Source organism: Notechis scutatus, chromosome 2 (genome assembly GCF_049901735.1).
Source record: "Notechis scutatus isolate UNSWTSFEM ecotype Mainland chromosome 2, rNotScu1.2, whole genome shotgun sequence".
NCBI lineage: Eukaryota > Metazoa > Chordata > Lepidosauria > Squamata > Elapidae > Notechis > Notechis scutatus.
In genome coordinates this window covers 225,465,491-225,489,496 of record NC_142010.1, presented here as the reverse complement: position 1 = coordinate 225,489,496, position 24,006 = coordinate 225,465,491, and the positions used below count along the sequence as shown (strand labels likewise).

Sequence of the window (24,006 nt, the reverse complement as noted above, 5' to 3'; positions counted from 1 at the left end):
CTTGGATGGCTGTGTGGGGTGTGCAACTTCCTGAGTTCGTCTGCGTACCCAACACACTGCAGGATATGGTACAAACTCAGAGCTGGCATATTATGAAGTCTGCTATCTTCTTCTCAAACATGAGCGACTATAATGGCTACAATTGTGTTACCTCACTATTATCTAATTTTTTTTTAAAGATTCAAATACACTAAGTCAAATTCTATTGTTACTTATATTCTAGTAAGCAATACATGACAACAGAGTTGATGCAGAAGACAAGTTTATTAAAGATACTACCAAAATTTTTGGCAAACATTAAAAAAATTAGATTTGTAAACATAATGCTTCCCTTTTCAATTGGCAGCACTTTGAAAGAAATATATTAAGACAAAAAGAAAGGACAAATATAAGTCTAAGTTTTGACCAAATAACTTATGTTCCCACATGATAAAATGATGGTTTAATTAAATTAAACCAATTAACACCATGAAATGAAAGTTTGTGCTGTTTGATGATCACAGTATTTTGTAGTTAAATACATCTTTGTTATATTCCTGATCCTCAGGAAAAAATCTTTAAATGTACATTTCATATAGGCAATAGTTTCATTGCATATTTCTCTTCAAAAAATACTTTTATAGCAGTATATAAATAGGCTACCTACATGTTTAATTTTATAATTTTGCTCCAAACTATAGAATTATTTTTAGAATATCAATTCATCTCTGGTAAGAAAACTGATACATTTGTCTTGTACTAACGCATGTTAGTTACATCAACCTGAACATTTGGCCTATGTCCATTCCTGCCCTCATATTGTGTATGCATGCAACTCTCTCTCTCTCTCTCTCTCTCACACACACACACACACATTAGGCCACAGAACACTCCCCATTTTTACACAGAGGGAAGCAGTGTACTTATGGTAAAATTAATTAAGTATATTTCAGGTACATAAGAAAACACCATAAGGCAACCACTGTAGTGGGGGTTGAAATCACAGGAATAAGTGTTTCTTGTTTATATATATATATATACACACACACACACACACACACATATGTGTGTGTGTGTGTATATATATATATATATATATATATGTTATATACCACCTTTGAACCCTCCCCAAACAATGTATCATTTTTGTTTTATTTTGTGCAAATTTTAAAACTCTGTACCACTTAAGGCAAATAGTTTTGCATTCAGAAGAAAACAATTCAGAAAATAGACCTGTAGTTATTGAAAAGCTTTTTTTTTTAACTACAATTTTTCATTTGAAAAATGTACAATCTCAGAACTATAGAGTTTGGATCCCCATTACCCAATGGTAAAATGATTTCCATGGATAAACAAGTAAGAATTAAGGAAAAGGGGACCAGAAAAAAGCTTCAACTATGCAGAGAAGCAACATCCTCACCATCAACAAAACAGCAAAGTCAGACTGCCTTAGAAAATGTTCAGACTGCTCCTGCCTTAGAAAATGTTCACTTATTTTAAAATCTTAGAATAAGCTGTATGGAATTTTAAATAAATAATCTGTAGTTTATTCACATCTTCTGCTCCAGAGCCTTAGTGCCATGAGCCTGCTTGTTGTTGGTCAAATTCACCTATAAGTCTTTTGATATGAGCCAACTTGTTATGAAGATATTCGCATCTGTACTTTTCTTCATGGTAGTTGGGACTAGACTGTAACAGCAAATAAAAATAAAATAAGCTTTTGAAAGAACATCATTCTTTTAAACAAATTACATAGCTTTTATTTTTAATAAACACTCCCAAAGCAGCTAAAATATCTATATTTCACACATCAAACAAGTAATACAGAAATAAGATAAATTCATTAATTTCAAAATAGTAAAAAATAGCATTTTCTGAAATTTACTTTAAAGAAAGGGATAAACAGTGTATATTTAGTCAAATTTCATCCAGGAAAGTTTTAATGGTTTCATACGATTTATCTGATTTAATGGATCTATAGATGGAATTGCATCTTTCCATAAATATTTTTGTCTTGGATTTCTGAAAAATGATTCACTTTGTTAATGCTAACTGGGACAGAAGTAATGGTTAATGTATGAGTGAAGACAGTCATACATTACTATTTCCATATTGCTATGTGCATTGATTTATTCAAAATATGATATATGTTATGTAAAATTTGAAAAACATTAAAACATTAAGCATGATACAAAAATGTTGAGTGCTTTCACTCAATGTTGAGTGGCATTTGCCAGGGTTCTGGATGCCACCCACAAACCCAAACTATGGTTAAGATACATCAATAACACATTTGTTATTTGACCCCATGGAAAAGAAAACCTAAACAATTTCCTAACACACCTAAACAGCACACACCCCTAAATCAAATTCACCATTGAAACGGAGACAAACAAACAACTACATTCCTAGATGTACTAATCTACAAAAAAACAGATGGCACACTAGGAAACACCATATACCAGAAGAAAACACACACCAACCGCTACCTCAACACCCAATCCCACCATCACCCAGTACAGATAAACTCCGTGGCCAAAACACTAATTGCCAGAACCAAACGCCTGGCAGACAAGACACACATAAAGACTGAACTATGCACCCTGACTTAAGTACTGACAGCCAATGGCTTCCACAAAAGCAAAATCACAAGCCTGATCCACAAAAACACACTGAGACATAATAGAGACCTAGAAGATGAACAGACCTATGGAACAGCTGTCCTGCCCCACATAAGAGGTACTACAGACAAAATCAGTAAGATACTACACAGGCATCACATCAAGACTGCCTTCAAAACAGACAGAAAAATAGCAGCCATCCTAAGAAACCCCAAGATAAAATTGACCTGGAAAACCAAGGCATATATGAAGTCCCCTGAGCATCATGCCCTGCCACATACATCGGACAGACCAATAGAAGAATAAGTACCCGCCTGGATGAACACAAAAATGCAGTCAAAAAGCTGGAACACACTTCCTCACTAGTCCAACACATGAAAGCCACAGGTCATAGTATCGACTTCAATGGCACCAAAATCCTAGCCACTATAAAAAAACCCAGCTACAGAATTATCAGAGAAGCCATGGAGATTGAAAAAAGACCTGAAAGCATGAATTGAAGAGATGACTCCATCAGACTCCATCAGTCAATTATCTGGAAGCCTGCACTCAAACAAACAAACAAACAAATCTCCACACCACAAGCCAAGCAAACACCTGGTCACAAACAGCCCCCCCCATACCTCCAGCTCAAACACACCCCAACCAGCCACCCAGATGAAACCTAGCTTCCTAATAAACAATAGCCGGCCGTTCACCCGAAGCCAAGCCGTACTAAAAGCCTCCAATACAGGAAACACTATGTTGCCAGCCAATCAAGACAAAAAAATGCTACAAAACAGACAGAAGGTATTAGAAACACCAATCAAGCAGAACACGGCAAACTCCAAGACCAATAAACACAGACCAAGACTCCCAACCAATCAAGTTGAAGAAAAAACCATTCTAACACAGCAGGAGGCTAGCATCAAATTTAAAATAGAAACGGCTGTGAAAGCCTGACACACAGACGAACCCATAAAGACTGAACTATGCACCCTGACTAAAGTACTGACAAGCCTGATGATGACAGATGAGATTCTGCCGAAACGTCACTACAACTTTAAAAGCACAACTATAATGACGTGGGAAAATACCTGAACAAAACTGAATACCATACATATAAATACCTGCGAAAACTTAAGAAAACATATATATATGTGTATGTGTGTGTGTGTGTGTGTGTGTATATCAGATCAAACAAAATTAAACTTATACAGGTATACAAATTAGACTATAACAATGCTAAGTTAAAAGAATATGATATATCATTTTTAATAGTAGCAATTGCACCAACCTGTTTAATCTTCTGATATTCTTGTAGGACTTCCTCATGAAGGATCTAGAAGCAAAAATGAATGGCTATAAAGTTCAGCTAAATCTGTAGCACTTTGAATTTGATTCCATAAAGGTGTACACAGGGGCATAAAAATCCAAATTTTTTCCTTGGATTTTACAGCTATATCCTGGGGAAGGATGCAGTATATGGTATGTAGACAGATGTTATATTCACACCCCTTTGTGCAGCAAATCATTTTTTGGAATTGAATCAATAAAATTACATAACTTTTAATTATTAACAGCTTCTTTGAACCAAGCAAGCAGGCAGTATATAAAACATGTGCAGTATGAAGACCTAAGATGATGTATGCAAAACATTTCCCTTCTTTCTACCAAAAATTGTCACTTCTTTCCTTAAAGTTAGAGTGTTTTCCATCTAAAGTCTAAAAATCCAAATGAGAGATCTCTCATTCGTTCCTTTTTCTATCATGATGTAACAGCAAGGAAAAATCTTACTAACAATGAGAAATGTGTTACTGATACTGCCTCTGTAACAAAGTGGTTTTTTTTTATATCAGAAAATTTGATAATGCAAGTATCTTTCTGCCCATCATGCTAAGCACACCTAAATAGAGTAGTTTCCTCTTAATTGTATTTCTCTGCTACCCCGTTCTTTTTTTGTTCATAATTAAATTAAACCATAATAACTGTTCCAGTTTATAAAGAGAATGGAAATAAAAACCAATTTGCACTTATTCCTAAGCACTAAATGACTTCTGTTCTCTGTTTCATCATCTGCACTCATCACTGTAATACAGTGTTTTGACTACTAAAACTATTGTCAGAGATATAATAAATAAACAATCCAATCTAATTATACCACTTTTGCAGCAACCTTAACGGAAAAAAGCAAGATTATAACATCACAATAAATAAATGAATCAACAAATAATAAATAAATAAAATCTACTGTAGTAGGAATCACTAATAATAGAACATTCTTCAATAAATATTTTTTATAAAGGTTTCATTTTAGGAATCATTCATTCTTTTGTTCATTCATCCACTCTATGGATTCTTTTGAAAGAAGCAAAAATAACCTGACTACTTGCACATTTGCATAACCCAATATTACTGTCTTAGCCACAATGTAGACTTTCATGAAGAGAGTTTTTTAACAGTTGAAAAAGCAACCCTTACCTGATATTCCTTAGTTCCTGGAGAGAGTAGTTTACGCTGTGCATCTAGTTTCATAAATCTCCTAGTTACACTCTCGATCCTTGCATGCAAAGTTCTGTACTCGTCATATTCTGCATTAAAATCATCCTTGTAACTTTGACGTTGCTCATATGAGACAATTGCTATGTATTTGCTGTTGCAAATAAAAAAACAATGTTTTTATAATATTGCCTGGTCCTAAATATTGCAGTAATTCTTCAAAACTTATCAAATACACTTATATTCCTTAATCCATAGCACTTATTGCATGATCATTATTAACTAAATTTTATTTTCTACACTAGATATATCTCATTCTTTCCATGGCTTCATACAAAGCCATTTAATGAAGCTAACAGTTGAGATGATTCAAATAAGGTTCCAAGAATAAGAGAATTAACTGTTTAATCCCTCTGTGAATATATGCTCAAATTTTATACTTTCTAGACTTAATATAACTGAATATGACTTAACTTCTGAAAAATATTTCTCATAAATACACTAGGTCAACAAAGTTAATAAAAAGCCCAACTTATTTAAAGCAAAGGAAATAATTATCCAACTATATCAGAACACTCAGGACTTTATTTATCTGCAGCTCTCATTATGACAAGCACTTTGCTGCCAATTCAGTTCTTGCTGCTCTACTGTCTTTAAGTGCCTGCAGGTTTTTTTTTTTATTGGGCCAGTCTCTCTCCCACACACACACACACACACACACACACACACACCAAATTAGTACACCCCATTTAGAAATGCCAATAAACAAAAACAAAAGTATATTTCAGAAAATATACTTCCCTTGCATAATGTTGCAAGGGTGAAAAACTAGATAGTAAGAAATAAAAAGCAATATGCAACAGTCTGTCAGTATTGGATAAAGCAAAGTTCCAGGGACTTTTAGCTCTTTATCTATCTCTTCCATCGCTGCCATTAATGTTACCTTTATTAGAATTACACAAGCTTTAAAATGTTATTTAAATGCAAGATAAATGTTTCCAAATGGGAGCGGAAAAAAAAAAAGAGCTCAGGATTCAGTGCCAACTGTAGCTGATATGCTAGACATATACAAGCACCGTCATTCTAGGGATAAAGGTCCTTAGAGTAGCATTACCATTGCTAAGCCGGAGAGCACTTTAAAATTACTAGCAAAATTATGCCGGCTTGCCAACTCAAGCTATTTAAAAACACAAATCACTGGGGAAGAGCAGAAAATTTATTTGCGAAAGTTTTATTAGACTTTCTTTTTTGAAAGCCCCTTCTGTATAAGAAAAAAACAATTTTCTACAAATGTGGTAGTATAAAAAGGTGGTAGTATAAGAAGCCAACTTTATTTGCTTGGCAAGCTGTCCAAATGCCTTAGTGAATAGCTATTTTGTAAAGGCCAGTGGTAACAAAAGCAGGCACTTCAATTTGGTATAGTATTTGAGATAGATGGCATGTATATTAAGAAGTTTTTCTATATAACAAAAATTGCATAATTGTGCAACATTTTTATGCAGCTCTGAAATAAAAACCCTGGTAACTCTTATATTTTAAATGTTCATCACTCTAGGTAATGCTGCATAAACATTTTTATTTTTTTTTACTATCCCATCCCTTTCTCCAAGATTAGTCACTTACACAAAGTAGTCTGGTAGTTCACTTGTTGACAAAGGATCTGTAGTGGCAGTGCATGTCTTTTTAACACCTATAAAAATAGAAGTTTTAGAATTTGATAATGTTCCAAGTCAAACTTGATTACTACGCTACTCCTTTTTATGGATTAGCTTTAAGCGAGAATGAAGAGCACCTTTCTTTGGTAAACTATTTATACTGCAAGTTACCTGGCAAAATAGCCATGGGCAAAAATACAAATGGAGAAGTAATGTCAGCCTTCATATAATATCCTAATCTATTAGACAAGCCTCTCATAAATTACAGCATCTTCCCAGCTATTCAAAAATTGGACATACGTTGAAATTTTACACAAACATCCAGCAGAACTGCAATAAAGAGTGGAATGCTTAGTGTTTTGCTTTTCATGAATTCTTCTCCCTCATCCAGTATAACATAAAATTATGATCATGTTAGATTGTCATGCAATTTACCACAGAATAAGTAATAAAGAGAATTGAGAATGCATAATATAAGATAGATCCATTACAGTAATCTTTAAAGTGGCAGGGTTAAAATAATGGTTTGGATTCTAAATAATCTGTTGTATGAATGAGATGTGTAACACTTTCAATTTTGTTGCAATATCATGAAATGTTAAATACTGGAAGAAGAAAACACCAATTACATTGTTAAGTTATATAAAGCAAATCTGTTGTTTTCTTTAAAAGTGTATGTTTGTAGTTATCTTTGATAGCTTGGAGTATTATTTTGTATTATTAAACAACAGACTATCAACATATTTGTAACCCATCTAAGACAATCATATTGGGAGCTCCAGTTAATAAAAGACCTATTATATCCATTCAGTGATAAATTCGTATAAATAATTTGTTATAATTTTTCACTTGATGCCAGGGTTTTCTTTTTAAAAGGCTCATAATTCAGGATTTTTAGTCACTAAAAGTTGTTCGTGTTCAATAACTTTTAGTAAGCAACTACTACCCCTGTTCTGTTTTTTTCTAGTCATTGAATCTTTCTGAAAAAGCAGAAGATAATCTTTAGCAAAACACGACAATGCAAAGCTAATGTTACAATTATCAGTAGAATGCTGTATTTAAGTTCTATCTTGAGATCAATTTTATCTGCTAAGACAAAGTTCCCAATCTTTCCAGCTTTGGGGGTGGTGGTGGAGAGGGGATGGTTCTGTGCAAATGGCAGGCAAGCACACACTCAGTTTCATTTGCGTCCACTGCTTGCACAAGTGGGGAGGTGTGTGCGTACACTCGCCTGTCACCTCCTTGGCGCGGTTCTGAACAGCTCCAGGCCTGTAAGGGGCCACAGCCCAGGGATTAGGGATCCCTGTAGTAAGAAATCAACCAAATGGAATGCAGGACGGGTTCCATCTATCAATTTATCACATGGAAATTAATTTTATTGACTAACTTTATATCCCACTTTTCCTTTATGAAGTCAGAAGGGCATATATAGTATTCCACCCCCCAATTTCACCCCACAACAACAATCCTGTGAAGTAAATCAGGCTAGAAGGGAATGACTGACCGAAGTCACCACATAATGAACCTTACACTTGGATTTCTCCAGACTGATTTTCTTCCACCATAAAATGCATGCATGTGCATTTCTAAAATATGACCCATAGTCACCCTTATTATCATCATGTGTATCACTACATATTTATCTGATTAAAGGCTTGTTAGAAATTATTAGAAGCAATTTTAAACTATGTTTTAAATGTGGTCATAGCTGTACAAATTAGTGAGGACAAACTTTTGCCTTTAAGATGCATTTGGTTTCCAGTTTTCATCAGAGAAATTAATTTACAATTTGGATTTTGCCAAGTTACACAGAAATATCTCAAAAACCCAAACAGAGTCTGTCTCAAGGCCTCTCCACTGATTAGGAGCTGTAATAGATAAGAAGCTTATTTTGTGTTCTGATTCCAAACCCCCTCACTTTCTCTTGGGAAGAAACATGGTTCTGGGTGAATGTTTATTTTTAGATAAGCACCAAAACTAAACAAAACTTGTAAACTAGTGCATAGGGGATGTTTTTACTGGTTAATATTGCTCTCTCTTTGCCGAGAAATAAAAGGAAATACATGGACTTAGTATATTATTTGGTGATGGAAAAGTGGAAAAATATTGTATGTAGTTAAATGCACTGAAATTTACATTATGTTATAACATAAAAGACAATTTTTATAAAATGACGTATTATAGGCCATTTATAAAATTATCTATCATTCAGAAAAATGTCTAGAATGCATAAAGGTACTTCAAATTTATGTTGAAACTGTAGACAACATGAGGGGTCATTTTATGATGTTTGGTGGACTCAGAAAAAACCCAGAATTTTCTGAATTTAAATACATATATTGTTCCAAAGTTAATATTCAACTTAAACCAGAAATTTTCTTGCAGGAATTAATGGATGGTCAATTAGGAAAGGAGCCATGGAAAATTACTTTTATGTATGATTGCTGCTTAATTAGTATTGGGAGTGGAGGTGGATTTTCGACTGGATGTTGACTATTATATGAGCAAACAAAACACTGAAATAGTCTGAAATATCCACAGTGGAAGAATAGTTGGTGAAGATGATAGAGCTAGCATAGATGGCAAAATTAACTTGTTTTATTAGAGAAGATCAACTACATTTATCTGTGACTAGAAACCCTTATGGATCTTTTGCTGATTTTTAAAAAATCTTGTTAAAAATTTCTTCAGTAAAAATTATATTAAAATTATTCCTATTCTTTCCCTTATATAGCAAATGAACATGATTTGTTTATGGGATTAAAAGTTTAAATTCAAAAGATGGCTGCAAATCATTCCCACCATTATTTAGAATGGTTACTTCACTAGTTAAATAATCTAGTGCAACCATTTAAAATAATTAAGATTAAATTATTTTAAACTGCATTTTATAAGATACAATTAACTGACAAAAAAAGATAACCTTTGCTCAAATATGACATTTCCATTCCTACAGATTTGCACAGGAATTTGTTCTGATTAGCCTCTCAAATTCAGGAATCAGTAAGTACATAGATTCCTATGAATTAGATTCCTATGAATTATTGCAACAACATGAGTGATACTCCAACAATAGAAATGGTTGCATACTGGAACCAAGTGGGATCAGAGATATCAATAACCTATCCCTAATCTTTCCTGAATACAGTTATTTGCAAAGAGCTCTCACATAGCAATAGCATTAGACTTATATACCGCTTTATAGTGCTTTACAGCCCTCTAAGCGGTTTACAGAGTCCGCATATTGCCCCCAACAATTTGGGTCCTCATTTTACCCACCTCAGAAGGAAGGAAGGCTGAGTCAACCTCGAGCCTGATGAGATCTGAACTGCATAGCAATGCTAATGTAATAATGTTGCCTAGCTCCCTTGCAGTTCACAGTGAAATGCAAAAAAAATACCTTCACTCATTTTCTGACTGGAATTCTTCAATTTGGTTATTTCTTGGCTTTCACAGTCTCTCATTTTCTTGTCTTCATTCCCAGTATTACGGTCTTTTATTTGGTCCTTTTCCTTATGCTTCTTTGATTTCTTTTTGGACTTTTTGTATAGCAATGAATGTTTTTCATTGGTAGACTTTGGGCACACTGACAGACTTTCAGAAGGTGCTGGGATTTCCAGTGGAGTCCTGGAAGTGTATTTTTGATGCTGGTCCTCATAAATATTGCCATTCTGGCTTAAGGTGTCAACTGGCAGGTCTTGGGTACCCCGACCTTCGGGAGTGCTTGGGGAATTGGAGTTAGAACTTGCAGTCTGGGGGGGATTTGAAACAGGGAGACAAGTTGAAACAAATGGTGGAGCAGTTGGTGCTGCAGCAACTGCGGGAGGTGGTGGTGGTTGAGAAGTTTCAGCACTTTTTTCACCAGAAGTAGGCAGATGGCTACTTAATGTTGGTTGAACTCTATTGGTAAGATGAGATATCCTTGGTTTTTTATTCATTAACGGATCAATAAAGTCAGAATCCAAAAGACGTTTCTGCAATAAAATGATAAGTTAGTTTTCATTGTATTAAAATTTCAATTTAAATTGTAGAGACTGCAATTACGAGTCATTTTACCCTGATGAGGAATAAAAAGAATGATAAAAATCAAGCATAAGTAGAAATGATATTAGTTAAAGAATAGTCATTTACAGCAGATTGCTAGAGTGGGATATAGTTGATTATATTTAATGGACAGTGAGGGTCCTCAGTAGGTACAAGTACTCAGTTTGGTTATTCCATTATTACACACAGTGCCTGGCAGGTCAGCAATAAACATTAGAAATATGTTTTCTGCACTAAAATGTGGCCACTATTTCAGGCTTAAGAGGGACAAAAGTTTTACATTTATAATGCCATGGTAATTTTCCAATTGATAAAAAAACCAGAATAATTAATAGTCCATGTAATACGGAGTTAGGGACCAGGCTTGACTATCAAATTTCTGAGGTAAAATACTATATATAAAATCTTCTATCACTTTTAATACTAATGAGTTCAGCTCACAAAACTTAAAACACATAGTTTTTACTTAATCTCATCTCTTTAAAAACATTTTTAAGAGTCAAAGAACTGATTTTCCAGCCTCTGATTAGGCTCAGTCCTTCTTCAAGCCATGAATAAAATCATCACACTTGACTGTGGAGATAATCTTATTTTAAAAACAAAGATTGACTCTGTGCTGAAGAAGATAAGGATACAAACTCAGGCTGTGTGTTATTTATTAATTCAGAAGCTACTTGATGCTTCTTCAAGATACTTTGGTGTGGAATTGCTAAAACAACTAATGGCAAGCACATGGCAATTTAAGCAAACTGGTTGGCCTCAGATTAGTAGGTACAGGATTATTTCAGAATAATGCAGAAGCTTCTACCAGCTTTATACACTGCACAAAAAAATAAAGGGAACACTTAAACAACACAATGTAACTCCAAGTCAATCACACTTCTGTGAAATCAAACTGTCCACTTAGGTAGCAACACTGATTGACAATCAATTTCACATGCTGTTGTGCAAATGGAATAGACAACAGGTGGAAAGCATAGGCAGTTAGCAAGACATCCCCAATAAAGGAGTGGTTCTGCAGGTGGTGACCATAGACCACTTCTCAGTTCCTATGCTTTCTGGCTGATGGTTTGGTCACTTTTGAATGGTGGCGGTGCTTTCACTCTAGTGGTAGCATGAGATGGAGTCTACAACCCACACAAATGGCTCAGGTAGTGCAGCTCATCTAGGATGGCACATCAATGCGAGCTGTGGCAAGGTTTGCTGTGCCTGTCAGCGTAGTGTCCAGAGCATGGAGGCGCTACCAGAAGAGAGGCCAGTACATCAGAAGACGTGGAGGAGGCCGTAGGAGGGCAACAACCCAGCATCAGGACCGCTACCTCTGCCTTTGTGCAAGGAAGGACAGGAGGAGCACTGCCAGAGCCCTGCAAAATGACCTCCAGTGGGCCACAAATGTGCATGTGGCTGCTCAAATGGTCAGAAACAGACTCCATGAGGGTGGTATGAGGGCCCGACGTCCACAGGTGGGGGTTATGCTTACAGCCCAACACCGTGCAGGACGTTTGGCATTTGCCAGAGAACACCAAGATTGGCAAATTCACCACTGGCGCCCTGTGCTCTTCACAGATGAAAGCAGGTTCACACTGAGCACATGTGACAGACGTGACAGGGTCTGGAGATGCCGTGGAGAACGTTCTGCTGCCTGCAACATCCTCCAGCATGACCAGTTTGGCAGTGGGTCAGTAATGGTGTGGGGTGGCATTTCTTTAGGGGCCCGCACAGCCCTCCATGTGGAGGTAGCCTGCCATTAGGTACCGAAATGAGATCCTCAGACCCCTTGTGAGACCATCTGCTGGTGTGGTTGGCCCTGGGTTCCTCCTAATGCAAGACAATGCTAGACCTCATGTGGCTGGAGTGTGTCAGCAGTTCCTGCAAGACGAAGGCATTGATGCTATGGACTGGCCCGCCCGTTCCCCAGACCTGAATCCAATTGAGCACACCTGGGACATCATGTCTTGCTCCACCCACCAACACCATGTTGCACCACAGACTGTCCAGGAGTTAGGGGATGCTTTAGTCCAGGTGTGGGAGGAGATCCCTCAGGAGACCATCTGCCACATCAGGACCATGCCCAGGCATTGTCGGGAGGTCATACAGGCACATGGAGGCCACACACACTATTGAGCCTCATTTTGACTTGTTTTAAGGACATTACATCAAAGTTGGATCAGCCTGGTGTTTTTTTCCACTTAAATTTTGACTGTAACTCCAAATCCAGACCTCCATGGGTTGCTAAATTTGATTTCCATTGATAATTTTTGTGTGATTTTGTTGTCAGCACATTCAACTATGTAATGAACAAAGTATTTAATAAGAATATTTCATTCATTCAGATCTAGGATGTCTTATTTTTGTGTTCCCTTTATTTTTTTGAGAAGTGTACTTCAGAATTCAATCCTATTTTTCAAGGGAGGCACAAAAGGCAGTGAAACCAGCAGACCAAAGAGACAAATCCCTCCATTCTTATGTGCCTTTCTGATTTATGCCAGTATACTCCTTCATAAACAGCTGATATAGAAACTTCCTGAAGTTTTAGGAACATTATATTTAAATTTTCAGCATACTTACATATGCTCTCATAAACTCATGTGAAGTATTGAGTATACCTTGTTCTTTGTAAGAAAGGTTTCAAATAAAAAGCAAAGTAATACTATGCTTTTCAAATTAAAATTATTTTTGTACAAAGAGTTCATTATAGTATAATATAACTAAGGAAATAAGAATTTTAATATTTGAGGACAAATCAGATGCATACATGCACACACACTTGACGCAATCATTAGACGCAACACTGATGTGGCAATACCTAAGTTGCAAAACATGTTCCTGACACTGAAGGAAATAGGATATATTTCCTATATAAGATATAGCTTTGGATTACGTATCTAAATAAATCAGTTTTAAATAATACTCTCCCTCTCCCTCTGTGTGTGTGTGTGCGTGTGTAGAGTTGCCTTTGGTGAGATAGGCAATGTAGAAATTTAGTAAATAAATACTGTATCAAATAAAATATTCCAAAAGTCAAACAAAAATCTATTTGGAAAGTAATGGAAATTGGGGACTTTGCTACTTTAATTAATCTTATTTGTAATTATACAATTTCTATTCAAATTGAAACAGTATTGTCATTAAAACTGCTTTTATCACATATACAGTATGTAGTGGTGAGCATGACATTTAGCCAAATTATATATTAACTGGACTTAAAGATTGACAGGTAGTTTTTTCAAAACAGAGTCTGGAGCCTTCCTGGGTTTCATTAGTGATCTGAAGACACACTCAGACTGCAGAAATTCCTCTCCAGATTCCTCATATAGAAAATATATCAAGTATAATTTGTGATTGATATCTCTAGTTCCTAATTGGTAGGGTTCTTTTGTTTTATGAAAGGAACTATAATTATAGTGTTTTGGGAAAGTAAACTGAAATAACATGTAGCACAACTGTTCCTGTGATTTTTTCCCCCCGTTTTCTCTTTCTAAGGGTAAGAATTATAGGACAGATTTGATGGAACCTACAGGACTTCAGGAGTGAGTTCTTGTTTGGAAATAAATGAATGTTTAAGTCCCTTTTTCTTTCAATTGCTGGCTTCATATCCATCACCAAAGCTGTTTTAAAATTATTCTGTGGCTTTGTGGTCACAGCATAAAAGCAGCATAAAAAGTTTTATTATCTAAATTCCCAAGTCTCTGAATCTATCCTTCAGAAATTTTCCATGTGTCTAGCTTAGAGATACTTTTATGAGGCACTTCATTTTCATAGAAATAGTCAAAAACAAAAGTATACACCATAGAGAAGGAACAAGGAATAAATTACCGAAATCCTTCTGAAATATTGTATATTTCTTAAGTAGGCTCATTTTTCCCTATTCATCATAATGATCAGCCTCTGGAAAGGACCTCAACTACTTTTCTTTTTTAAAAAAATGTATTATATTAATGACACTTTGGAAGGATTTATATCCTCAAGGTCAGGATATAAACTGATAGCCCAAACTCATCTGCAAGAATACTTCAGAGACATTGTGGTGAGGATGCTTATCTATGTGTTTAAATTCTTGTGGGATTACCAAATCTTGCAAATATTTCTGTTGTGCTGATTTGGATGAGCTTTGGTAGGTGTGCTTCATCCTAAATTGCTCTAAAACCAACATTTTTCATCAGTATATCAAAAAGAGAAATGCTATTGTTATCTGTCGATATTCAGTGAAACTGATTTACAGATGTAATAGTTAATACTTTGAAAACGTAACATATCCTTCTGTGAAGTCAAAATACTTGTGCTTCTTCTGCAGTGTTGCCTATGTTAGCCAGCAGCAAGTCTTTCAATCCAACCTTTGTATGCAACAGGACTGTACACAAAAGACCCAAAGTTCAGAGCAAGCCTCCATCAGTCATACATTGATCTTCTCCAATGGATGTTTCCTCCACCCCTCAACATTTGTTACATATTATCTTATTACAAGATATAGAATTAAAGTGACAAGGAAAATACCTGAGAAGGGGAAGAAGATGCAGCCTCTTTGACAGTCCTCAAAGGAGACCCCAGGTTACTGGTGCTGGTGGCATTCTGAGATGAATGTAGTTTTCTGTAAAGATTATCCATGTTCAGTATCACAAAGAAAATCAAAATGTCCTAAACTAAATCAAGGTTGTAAAGTTATTTAATTTTTCTAGATATTTACAGATGATGTGAAGAGGATTTCAACCTACCGAGAAAGTATTAATTCCAGTGACTGTCTATCTATTTCATTATATCCAGGCCAATCTTTTTGAACTTCCTTATAAATATATTCTTTCAAAGTGTAAGAGTTGTCTTTTGGATTCAGATTGGCTACCTACAGATTAGAGATAAAAACACAAACACTTAAAATTAACTGAAAGATAAAGTATCTGAAAAAAATCACACTTAATATCTTGAAGTTTAATAAAAAAATTATGGTTATTATGGTCCATAATTAAATATTTAATTGGTAAATTATTAAAACTGTATTATCAGAAACAGATTTCTAAAAAAGAAGGAACATAAAATCCACCACTATAGTTTAAGTATGTTTTTCAATAGAAAACCAGAACTAATAGGATAATAGAAAGAAGCCATTCTATTAATTGTGGATCTATTGCAGGGTCACAGTTTTGGAAGACTACCTAACCTGGGAGAATTACTAAAATCTTTCTCAAGAATGTTGGGTTTAGATTTTAAACAAGAGGGCAACTCAATGTTGACTCTGCATTATGAATTAAGTGAGCCTGGACTTGGTGGACATAGCGGCTTAAACAGCTTCAGCTTGTCTCAGCGTGGAGTCAGTCCTTCAGTTTTCAGTGCTTCCTACAAACTGTCATTGGGTTCTTTACACTCTGGACCAAGCAGGGAGCTGGAACCTAATCTACTTGATCACTGGACAGCTGCTCCTTGAGAATGAATTGCAAAAACAGAGGTCCTAGTAAACAGTTCATGAGTGGAATAGTTGGGGGATAAGGAATACCATGTTGTTCAATGTTGAGGTGCAACTTGTTTGAGTCCACTGACACACATTTCTAGATCATTTTTGGACTTGTAATCTTTGGAAGTTGATAATACTTATTCGGCAGCTAAGTATTTCTTTGTGTGTTTTTTCCCTTTTTTGGACTATTACATCTTAGAGATATATTAAATTAACCTTTGTTAAAGTTTTTCAAAAAGCCGGGCAACCAAAACGATATCAGAAAATTAATGAGAAAAAAGTCAGGCTTCCCTTTAATTATAAAAATAAAAGTTTATTTTGTTGGTGAATCTCTAGTTTTAAACTACTAATTCATAATTTGAGGGAGATGGATGGTTTAGAAATATGGAATATAAATATTTTTACGTGGACTCTGTCTTCCCATAGTACCTCTTGTCCTACTTTACCTGACTGGATTGGCCTTGATTAGGAATATTGTAATTAGCTCAGTCTGTGCATTGTTGACTGATTTAGTTTTAGACACTTTGGCTGACATCTACTGGCAACTGTTGATAATTATAACATTAAAATTGCAATTCACTTTTCCCCTCACTTTATTTTATTTTTATTTTATTTTGTTTTCTTGATCCCTTTAGAATTGCAGCATGCAAAGTTTGAGGAGATATCAGAAAACCATTCACTGAGTAGCTGCTGAAGGAGAAAGAGAAATGCCAGTTACATCTATCTTAGTTAAATGTTTGAGGAACTAGGAGCTAAGTTGTCTCATTCACACGACTTTAAACAGGATACTAAGTTTTCATCATTTGAAAGAAAGTTTGAAAAAATGGACAAGATGGATAATTTTGTAAGGTGCCAAGGATGTTTTAGTACACTTTATAAAGAAAGGATAAGAGACGTTTTCAACAGCATTCCATCTCAAAACTGAAAATTGTCAATGAAGAGATAATCATCTTAAATTAAATTCCGATCCAAATTTTTCATAAAAGAAGAGTATTCTTTTTTTAACTGAAACACTGAAGTTGAAAACTATTCCACTTCATTGGGAAAAAATAGAAGGGATAACTTTTATTTTTCAACATGAAAGATTTTGATTAATATTGTTCAAAGTACCAGATAATTTTTTCAGAAATTTAAAGTAGAGTTGCAAGAGACTCAAAGAGAAAGTCCAGAGAATATTGATAAGCAATTGACTAAAAACAAAAAAACCCCAGGATGCTTAAGACAATGAAAAAGACAATTTGGAACCTGGTGTACAAGACCAGATTTATCTAACCATGGAATATAGATGCCTTTTTTTCCTTTCTTTCTTTTGAACTTGAATTTAACTTGGAATATAAATGAGGCAAATTCCATTCACAAAAGGAAAGAATGTATTTCACTACATGAAGAAATTAAAATAAGATATAATTTGCTTACAAGAAACACATATTGGAAATAAAGATGTGAAATACTTGATTTATAAAAACTTGGCAGATGACTTAGTTTTGGCAACACCAAAAAATCCCAACGGAGTAGTTCTACATGTTAAACCCCAATTAAAATCACAATTAATAATAAGTAACAAGATAGTATATTTGTAAGGGTGAAAATTCAATTACAAGAATGTTAAACTTTTGTTTTGGGATTTTATAAACAATTTATGGAACAACTGATAAACCTTGCTGTTTTTTCACAATTAGGAAGGGTTTTGTTCCCACAAAGTTAAAAATTAAAAACACCCCAGAAAAATTACTACTTTTTTGATTTGATGGACATTTTAATATTAATACATATATGGAGACATAAAAAGGATAATTCTAGAGATTATTTTCATAATGACACCAATCATTCTTAAGAATAGATATGATAATGGATTTCCAAAAACCTGTTACTCAGGTCTCTAAAGTGAGGATTGTAGAAAAAAAAATTCTAATCATAATCTGGTGATTTTGGTTTTTAAAAAGAAACCCACATCTTTTACATGGAGATTAAATGCATTACAGTGCATTAACAATTGAAACATCATTACTGAAAGTCTAAACAGTTAAAGATTGGAAAAAGTTAAGTTTGCGTATTCGATTTATCTTATTATAATGCATTCACTATCCTTAATTTTTGGATGTACAAATAATATCAGAGTAAAAAAGGAAGAATAGGGGATGAATAGCAAAAAAGGATCAATATATTTCAAGTTATAGCCATAATATGCAATGTCAAATCTTAATTCAGTGCTATATGAATTTCAATATGCCCAAATTAAAAAGCTGCATGTGTGACCACAAGCTCATTTTGATCTCAGCAAATACAATTTTCGAACTAGGAGAAAGCAGAAGTGTAAATAAAATTTCACCTGCTGAAGAATAGCAGCAAGGGAATTCCTATCTTTTTGACTAACACCATCTTTTAATAAGCGGGCAAGAAGTTCTGGTTTCTTGTAGGTCTTTAGTGCCAATAAATGAATTATTCTATCTTTATAAGGCCGCTGTGAAATACTGTTGTTTGTATGGGTCTTCCGTATTGTATTTGCAGGGTTGATGGGGGTAGACCTTTTCCTTTCAGGAACTGCATCTGGAATACTTTGTGGTGCTTTTCGAATTTGTACTCTTTTACCTACAAGCAATAAAACAATGTTTTTTATCTGTACACTTCCAACAAACCTGAAATTTATTTCCCAACAAAAACTGAAAAAGAAATCCAAGTCAAATGCAGGAACATACAGTTTTAACTATGTTTAGAATGTCACATGTTTAATTTATGTAAATCATAAATTCACTTCATGACTCTCATTGTTCAAGACACAAGTAATCATGTCTGATAATTTCGAGCACTGTATAATCAGTGATGAAACAGAATTATGAAATTATATTCTTCAGTGACAGCAACATGTAATTGAGTGGAACAATCAAAAGCTATTTTTATTAGCCAAAAGTTATGGTCTCCTAATAGTTCAATAGTGCTTCAAAAGTGGTAATTTAAGAATGCATGAGCTAATAGATGGCTAGCTGAAGAACAATGGGACACAAATTTCTGCTCCCTAATCTCTCAAAAGTTCTTTAAGACAATCCACAATTGTCTTCCACTTCTATTCTCAAAACACTTGAGAATCAGAACAAAGAATGCCATTTAGTCACTATCCTACCCTGAAATTGTTATTGCAAGTCTTGAAATAATAAGTTTTAATTCCCATTCCACCAGGGAATTTACCATTACCAGTGAGACAGGAAAAAAAGTGTGTCCCCTTCCCTAATCCATGTTCTCACTTTCTATTTGGTGAGTTTTTCTGCTTATATGTCAAAAGAGAAGGAAGAGAGTAAGAGCAATAGAATGTGTGCATAGTTCATAGTGTGAGAGTTGGAAACTTGTCACCTCATTTTTATCCTATTACAGAAGAACAGTTAGACAAAATTATGTGACAGGAGAGGTGAACCACCACAAGAAAATACCAGATGACTGTGGCTTCAAACATTGATTTGAAAGTGGCTTTGAATTGGCAGAATCTTTGTTGGAATTTCAAATCAAGTAATACCATTTGACTATAGAAGAAATTAAAAGACTGCTTATGAACAGTACACTTAGAAATTATTTACAAACTGATACTATAATGCAGAACAATAGATTGGATAAAAGAGAGATTAAGGCTGATCTGAATTGGGGATTTGGATTTCAAACAAATGCCAGATTACAAAAGTGACTTTGAAAAAAATGTTATGGATCTGAAAATGGATTTTAAAATGTCAGAATTTAAAAGCTACATGAAAAAAGATGGCACAATGGATTTAAAAATGAAGCCTGGATAATTAAATATTAATAATTGTAGGAAGTCCCCCTTCTTAGAACAATGAAATACTTTGGTAAATATTAAAAAGGCAGGATAAAATGTGTCCCCTAAAGGAGAAATAAAAAAATCTTACAGGAGGCAGAAACCAGCCCCAGTTTCCCTGTCCCATGCAGAAACTGAGGAGGCCAGTTTTGAGAAATGTAGTTTTGGTAATCCATTTAGGATTTGCATTTCCTCTTTTGCCTATAGAGCCAGCTATGACCTCTACATAACCACTACATGACCCTCATAGGAATCCAGAAGCTATAAAAATCCACCCATTCTAAACTCCATTTTGTCAGCTGCCCAGAATCACAAACCCTGGTTGTTCTGTTCACCAATAAATGGACCTTCTTTCCAATCAGCCTCCATTTTGTTTCCAGCATCTTTCTTGCAGCTTGGAACTGAACCAGTGGATTTTCCTTCCAACATAATTATTACTCATTCAATATTAAATATTAATAACTATTAAAATAATCATTATTTTAATAAATAATTAGAGACATATACATAGTAAATTAGAAGAATGATTTGGAAAGCTTTATCTTGGATTTACAAAAGGAACATGTTAAAGTACTGAAACTGTAACTGAAAAGAGAGAATAAGAGAAAATAACAAAAAAATCAACTTTATACAATATTTTGGGTATTAAATGATGCAATAATTAGAATTTAAGCAATAACAGAAAAGAAAAAAAAGCAATCATACCTACATATGGTCCACCCGGTTTTATGACTTTTGTACTTCGATTACGAGACTCTTCTTCTGCCTGGGTCATACGTACTCTGGTCATTTGGTAAGAATCATTTGTTGCACATACAGTAATTTTATCCTGTATAAATCCCAGGCAATTGAGCTGTGATGATCCAGTACTAAGCAATACAGGAAGAAAACAAATTTATTTGCAACAAATATGCAAAATGAATTGTCCCAATAATATTCAACATCTTTCTATACATTTAATGATAGCTATCAACTGTGAGACACTATTCTGCTTTTTGCCAATAATATAGGAAAATCTGTAAAATTCAGCAATCTTTAAAAATATCTATATAGGTTAAACTAGAACATTAAACCAAATGAAGTAATTTTCTATTAAATCAAATGAAATATAAAATGATTTGTGAAAGCTTAGCCATATTAATGAAATCAATTTCACTTCTAAGGCTTTCAAAAAAGTTATTCCAGTTGTTGATTCTCAAGTAATTAGTATTCCTTTCTGAATCTGGAGGAACCATAGATTGATTATGAATAACTGCCATGTTATTCAGTGACATAATACTAAGTAATTATCACAATATTTTATGAGAAAAAATCAAGATTTTGCTCTGGAAAGTATTTTATTTTGTTTGTCCTTAAAAATAAACTAGATTGAACTGAACTCAACTACATTGTTGCTATTTTCTTCTCACTGTTACTTTCTGGGATCATTTTTTAATTTCTTAATCTACTTGCAACTCTATGTCATCTCAACCATTTGGAAAGGAGATGTACATTAATAATTAAATAAATAAATAAGCCTTTTTCACAAATACGGGCCACAGATATTTATTTTGACTGATCTTTACCAGAAAGCTGGTAAAATTTCAGGATTTTTTGGTTTTGGGTTAAAGAACAGATTTCATATTTTTAATTCTACATTTAAATTTTAAAAAATATTCATTTCCCTAAAGGATGCTTATGACTTATATCCTCTATACTCTATTATACAATAGTAATATTTATATTGCTTCAAGGTCAAGTAATTTTCTGTACAAAATAACTTGAAAGATGCCTATGTGAAGCTTAAAGAGTGATTTATTTCAAAGGAGATTAAGTCAATTACATTATAATAAATTCTTCATATTATAGTGAGGCAGTAAAGCAAATCAAAAGCCTAGGAATTTACTTTGGAAAGACTGGGAAGTGATTTGACAGATTTTCTTATGCCTACTACTTTTGCAGCCTCAAATACTAATGCAGAAGGGGAGGCTTCAGTGATATAAGAGGCTGTCTTGTGGATTGTTTTATTTTTTCCAAAACCTCTATCAATGAACTTAGACGAGAGGTATTCTGCTGTTTGTGCCTCAAATTCTGCTAGAGTTCTATAAAAATGATAGCAACTTGCTGATCACATAAAAATTAAGGAAAACTTGTTTGGACCTCGGATGCAAGATCACCAAGAAATACCAGAGTAGATAAAACAAAACACCTTATAATGGTAACAAAAAAACTACATGGGTGTGTGCATGGGATCACCCAGAGTTGAATTTGATTCAGAGTAGGCCATCAAGAGTCGTGGTGACGCAATGGTTAGAATGCAATAATGTAAGCTAATTCACTGCTCAATCCAGGAGTTCGATTCTGACCTGCTCAGGGTTGACTCAGCCTTCCATCCTTATGAGGTCGGTAAAATGAAGACCCAGATTGTTGGGGGCAATATGCTAACTCTGTAAACAGCTTAGAGAGGGCTGTAAAGCACTATGAAGTGGTATATAATTCTACATGCTGTTGCTATCTTATCTTCTGCTAGAATCCATTTAGGCAGATGGGGGAGAGAGGAAAAAAACTGACTCAACTGGATTCTTCTGCTCTTTTCTGGATTGGATTTGTCCTTTCCTGTGCAATTCCCTATCTTGTTCGAATCTATTTAAATCTTTCCTCCATCAACTTTCAAATCTTTTTATTTGACATTAGGGCTTGTGACTATTTTGGAGTTCTTTGGCTCTTTCATTTTCAACTGTCATTCTTTCATAGACTATTTCTTCATACACATGCTGAATTATATCTACTAGTACCATAGTTCCTGACTTACTACCAGTTTGATAACTGTTCAGAGTTACAACAGTCTCAGAAATGGTACTTTATGGCCCTTAAAACACTTCTGGCTGTTATCAAATGTCAGCCCTCCCTCAATCACATGATTCAGGCACTTGTTAATAGGCTCACATTTATGATCAGTTGCAGTAATTCATGGGGAAAAAAGTCCATTTGGGGAAATGTATTTGCACTACTAAGATTGTGTGATTCACTTAATGACCGTGGTTCAAAAGGCGTGACAGTGATTCTCTTAATGACTACTGTAAAAACGGTTGTAAAGTTGGGTCTGGTCACATAGGTGCTTCAGTTTATGGCTGTCATGACTTACAACTGAAATTATGACCCCAATTGTGATTGTAAGTCAAGGACTACCTGTTCAATAGTGGTAACACATGTCATTTTTCCAGAATTAATTTCATAATTAGCTCATAATATATTACTTCTACTGACAAGCTCTGGCCAGAAAGTACCAACTTAGAATAGTAGAGTCAGTCAGAAGATGCCAGACACTTTAACCTTAGTAAGACTTTATTTTTAAACAGTATTTGGAGAAAAAAGAATCGATCATCTTCTGATTTATTTCAATATATCTCTGTTTCGTTGAACTATTTGGAAGTTATTAGGACATACTTTCCTCAACCTGTTATTTTTCAGTTAAAAGAGCTTCAAAAGAAATATTTGAAGAATTTATTACTGTGAAATCCCTGAAGTGATCTGGCAGGGTATACCAATCTACCATTCTCTATTTTCATCCCAATCTTCCCTTATATACCAATCTTTCTGATTCCGGTCTCAAACTGGTTTAGATTTAATCATGTTGCCTTTAAATCTCCTATTCAAATTAAATCTCTCAGTTTTGAATTTTAGGTCTCTAGTGTGCCTGTAATAACTGTACTTTTACATTCCTTCCTGCATCAAGTTAAGTAGTCTAATATATTTTTCTTTTAATTAAAGGTATTGAAAGATATAAGAATAGTATTAGATGAGCAAAATGCACTGAATCTTCATTTTAAAATACATTTTAGGTGCCTAACAAAGGATTTCATCTAACAGAAATAATGCCTTTATCTATACAAGAATCTTTCAGAAACAAATACTAAATATGGATTTTACAATTTTTACATTTTTCCTGAAGTTATGTAAACAACCGATTTTGAATTAAAGGTATTGAAAGATATAGGAACAGTATTA

The 24,006-nt window shown here is 34.4% G+C and overlaps 1 protein-coding gene across 1 annotated transcript in view; it reads right to left on the bottom strand.

The window, feature by feature from the left end:
• Positions 1-245: 245 nt before the first annotated feature.
• ELL2 (elongation factor for RNA polymerase II 2) overlaps positions 246-24,006 on the bottom strand; it is a 43,302-nt gene continuing 19,541 nt past the window's right edge. The window contains exons 4-12 of the mRNA XM_026672586.2: positions 20,725-20,888; positions 18,550-18,809; positions 15,490-15,614; positions 15,272-15,365; positions 10,134-10,707; positions 6,702-6,768; positions 5,061-5,232; positions 3,877-3,921; positions 246-1,668 (exon numbers count right to left, since the gene is read on the bottom strand). Of these exons, the coding sequence (XP_026528371.1) occupies positions 1,552-1,668; positions 3,877-3,921; positions 5,061-5,232; positions 6,702-6,768; positions 10,134-10,707; positions 15,272-15,365; positions 15,490-15,614; positions 18,550-18,809; positions 20,725-20,888 (1,618 nt within the window). The 3' untranslated portion in view covers positions 246-1,551. The remainder of the gene's footprint in view (positions 1,669-3,876; positions 3,922-5,060; positions 5,233-6,701; positions 6,769-10,133; positions 10,708-15,271; positions 15,366-15,489; positions 15,615-18,549; positions 18,810-20,724; positions 20,889-24,006) is intronic.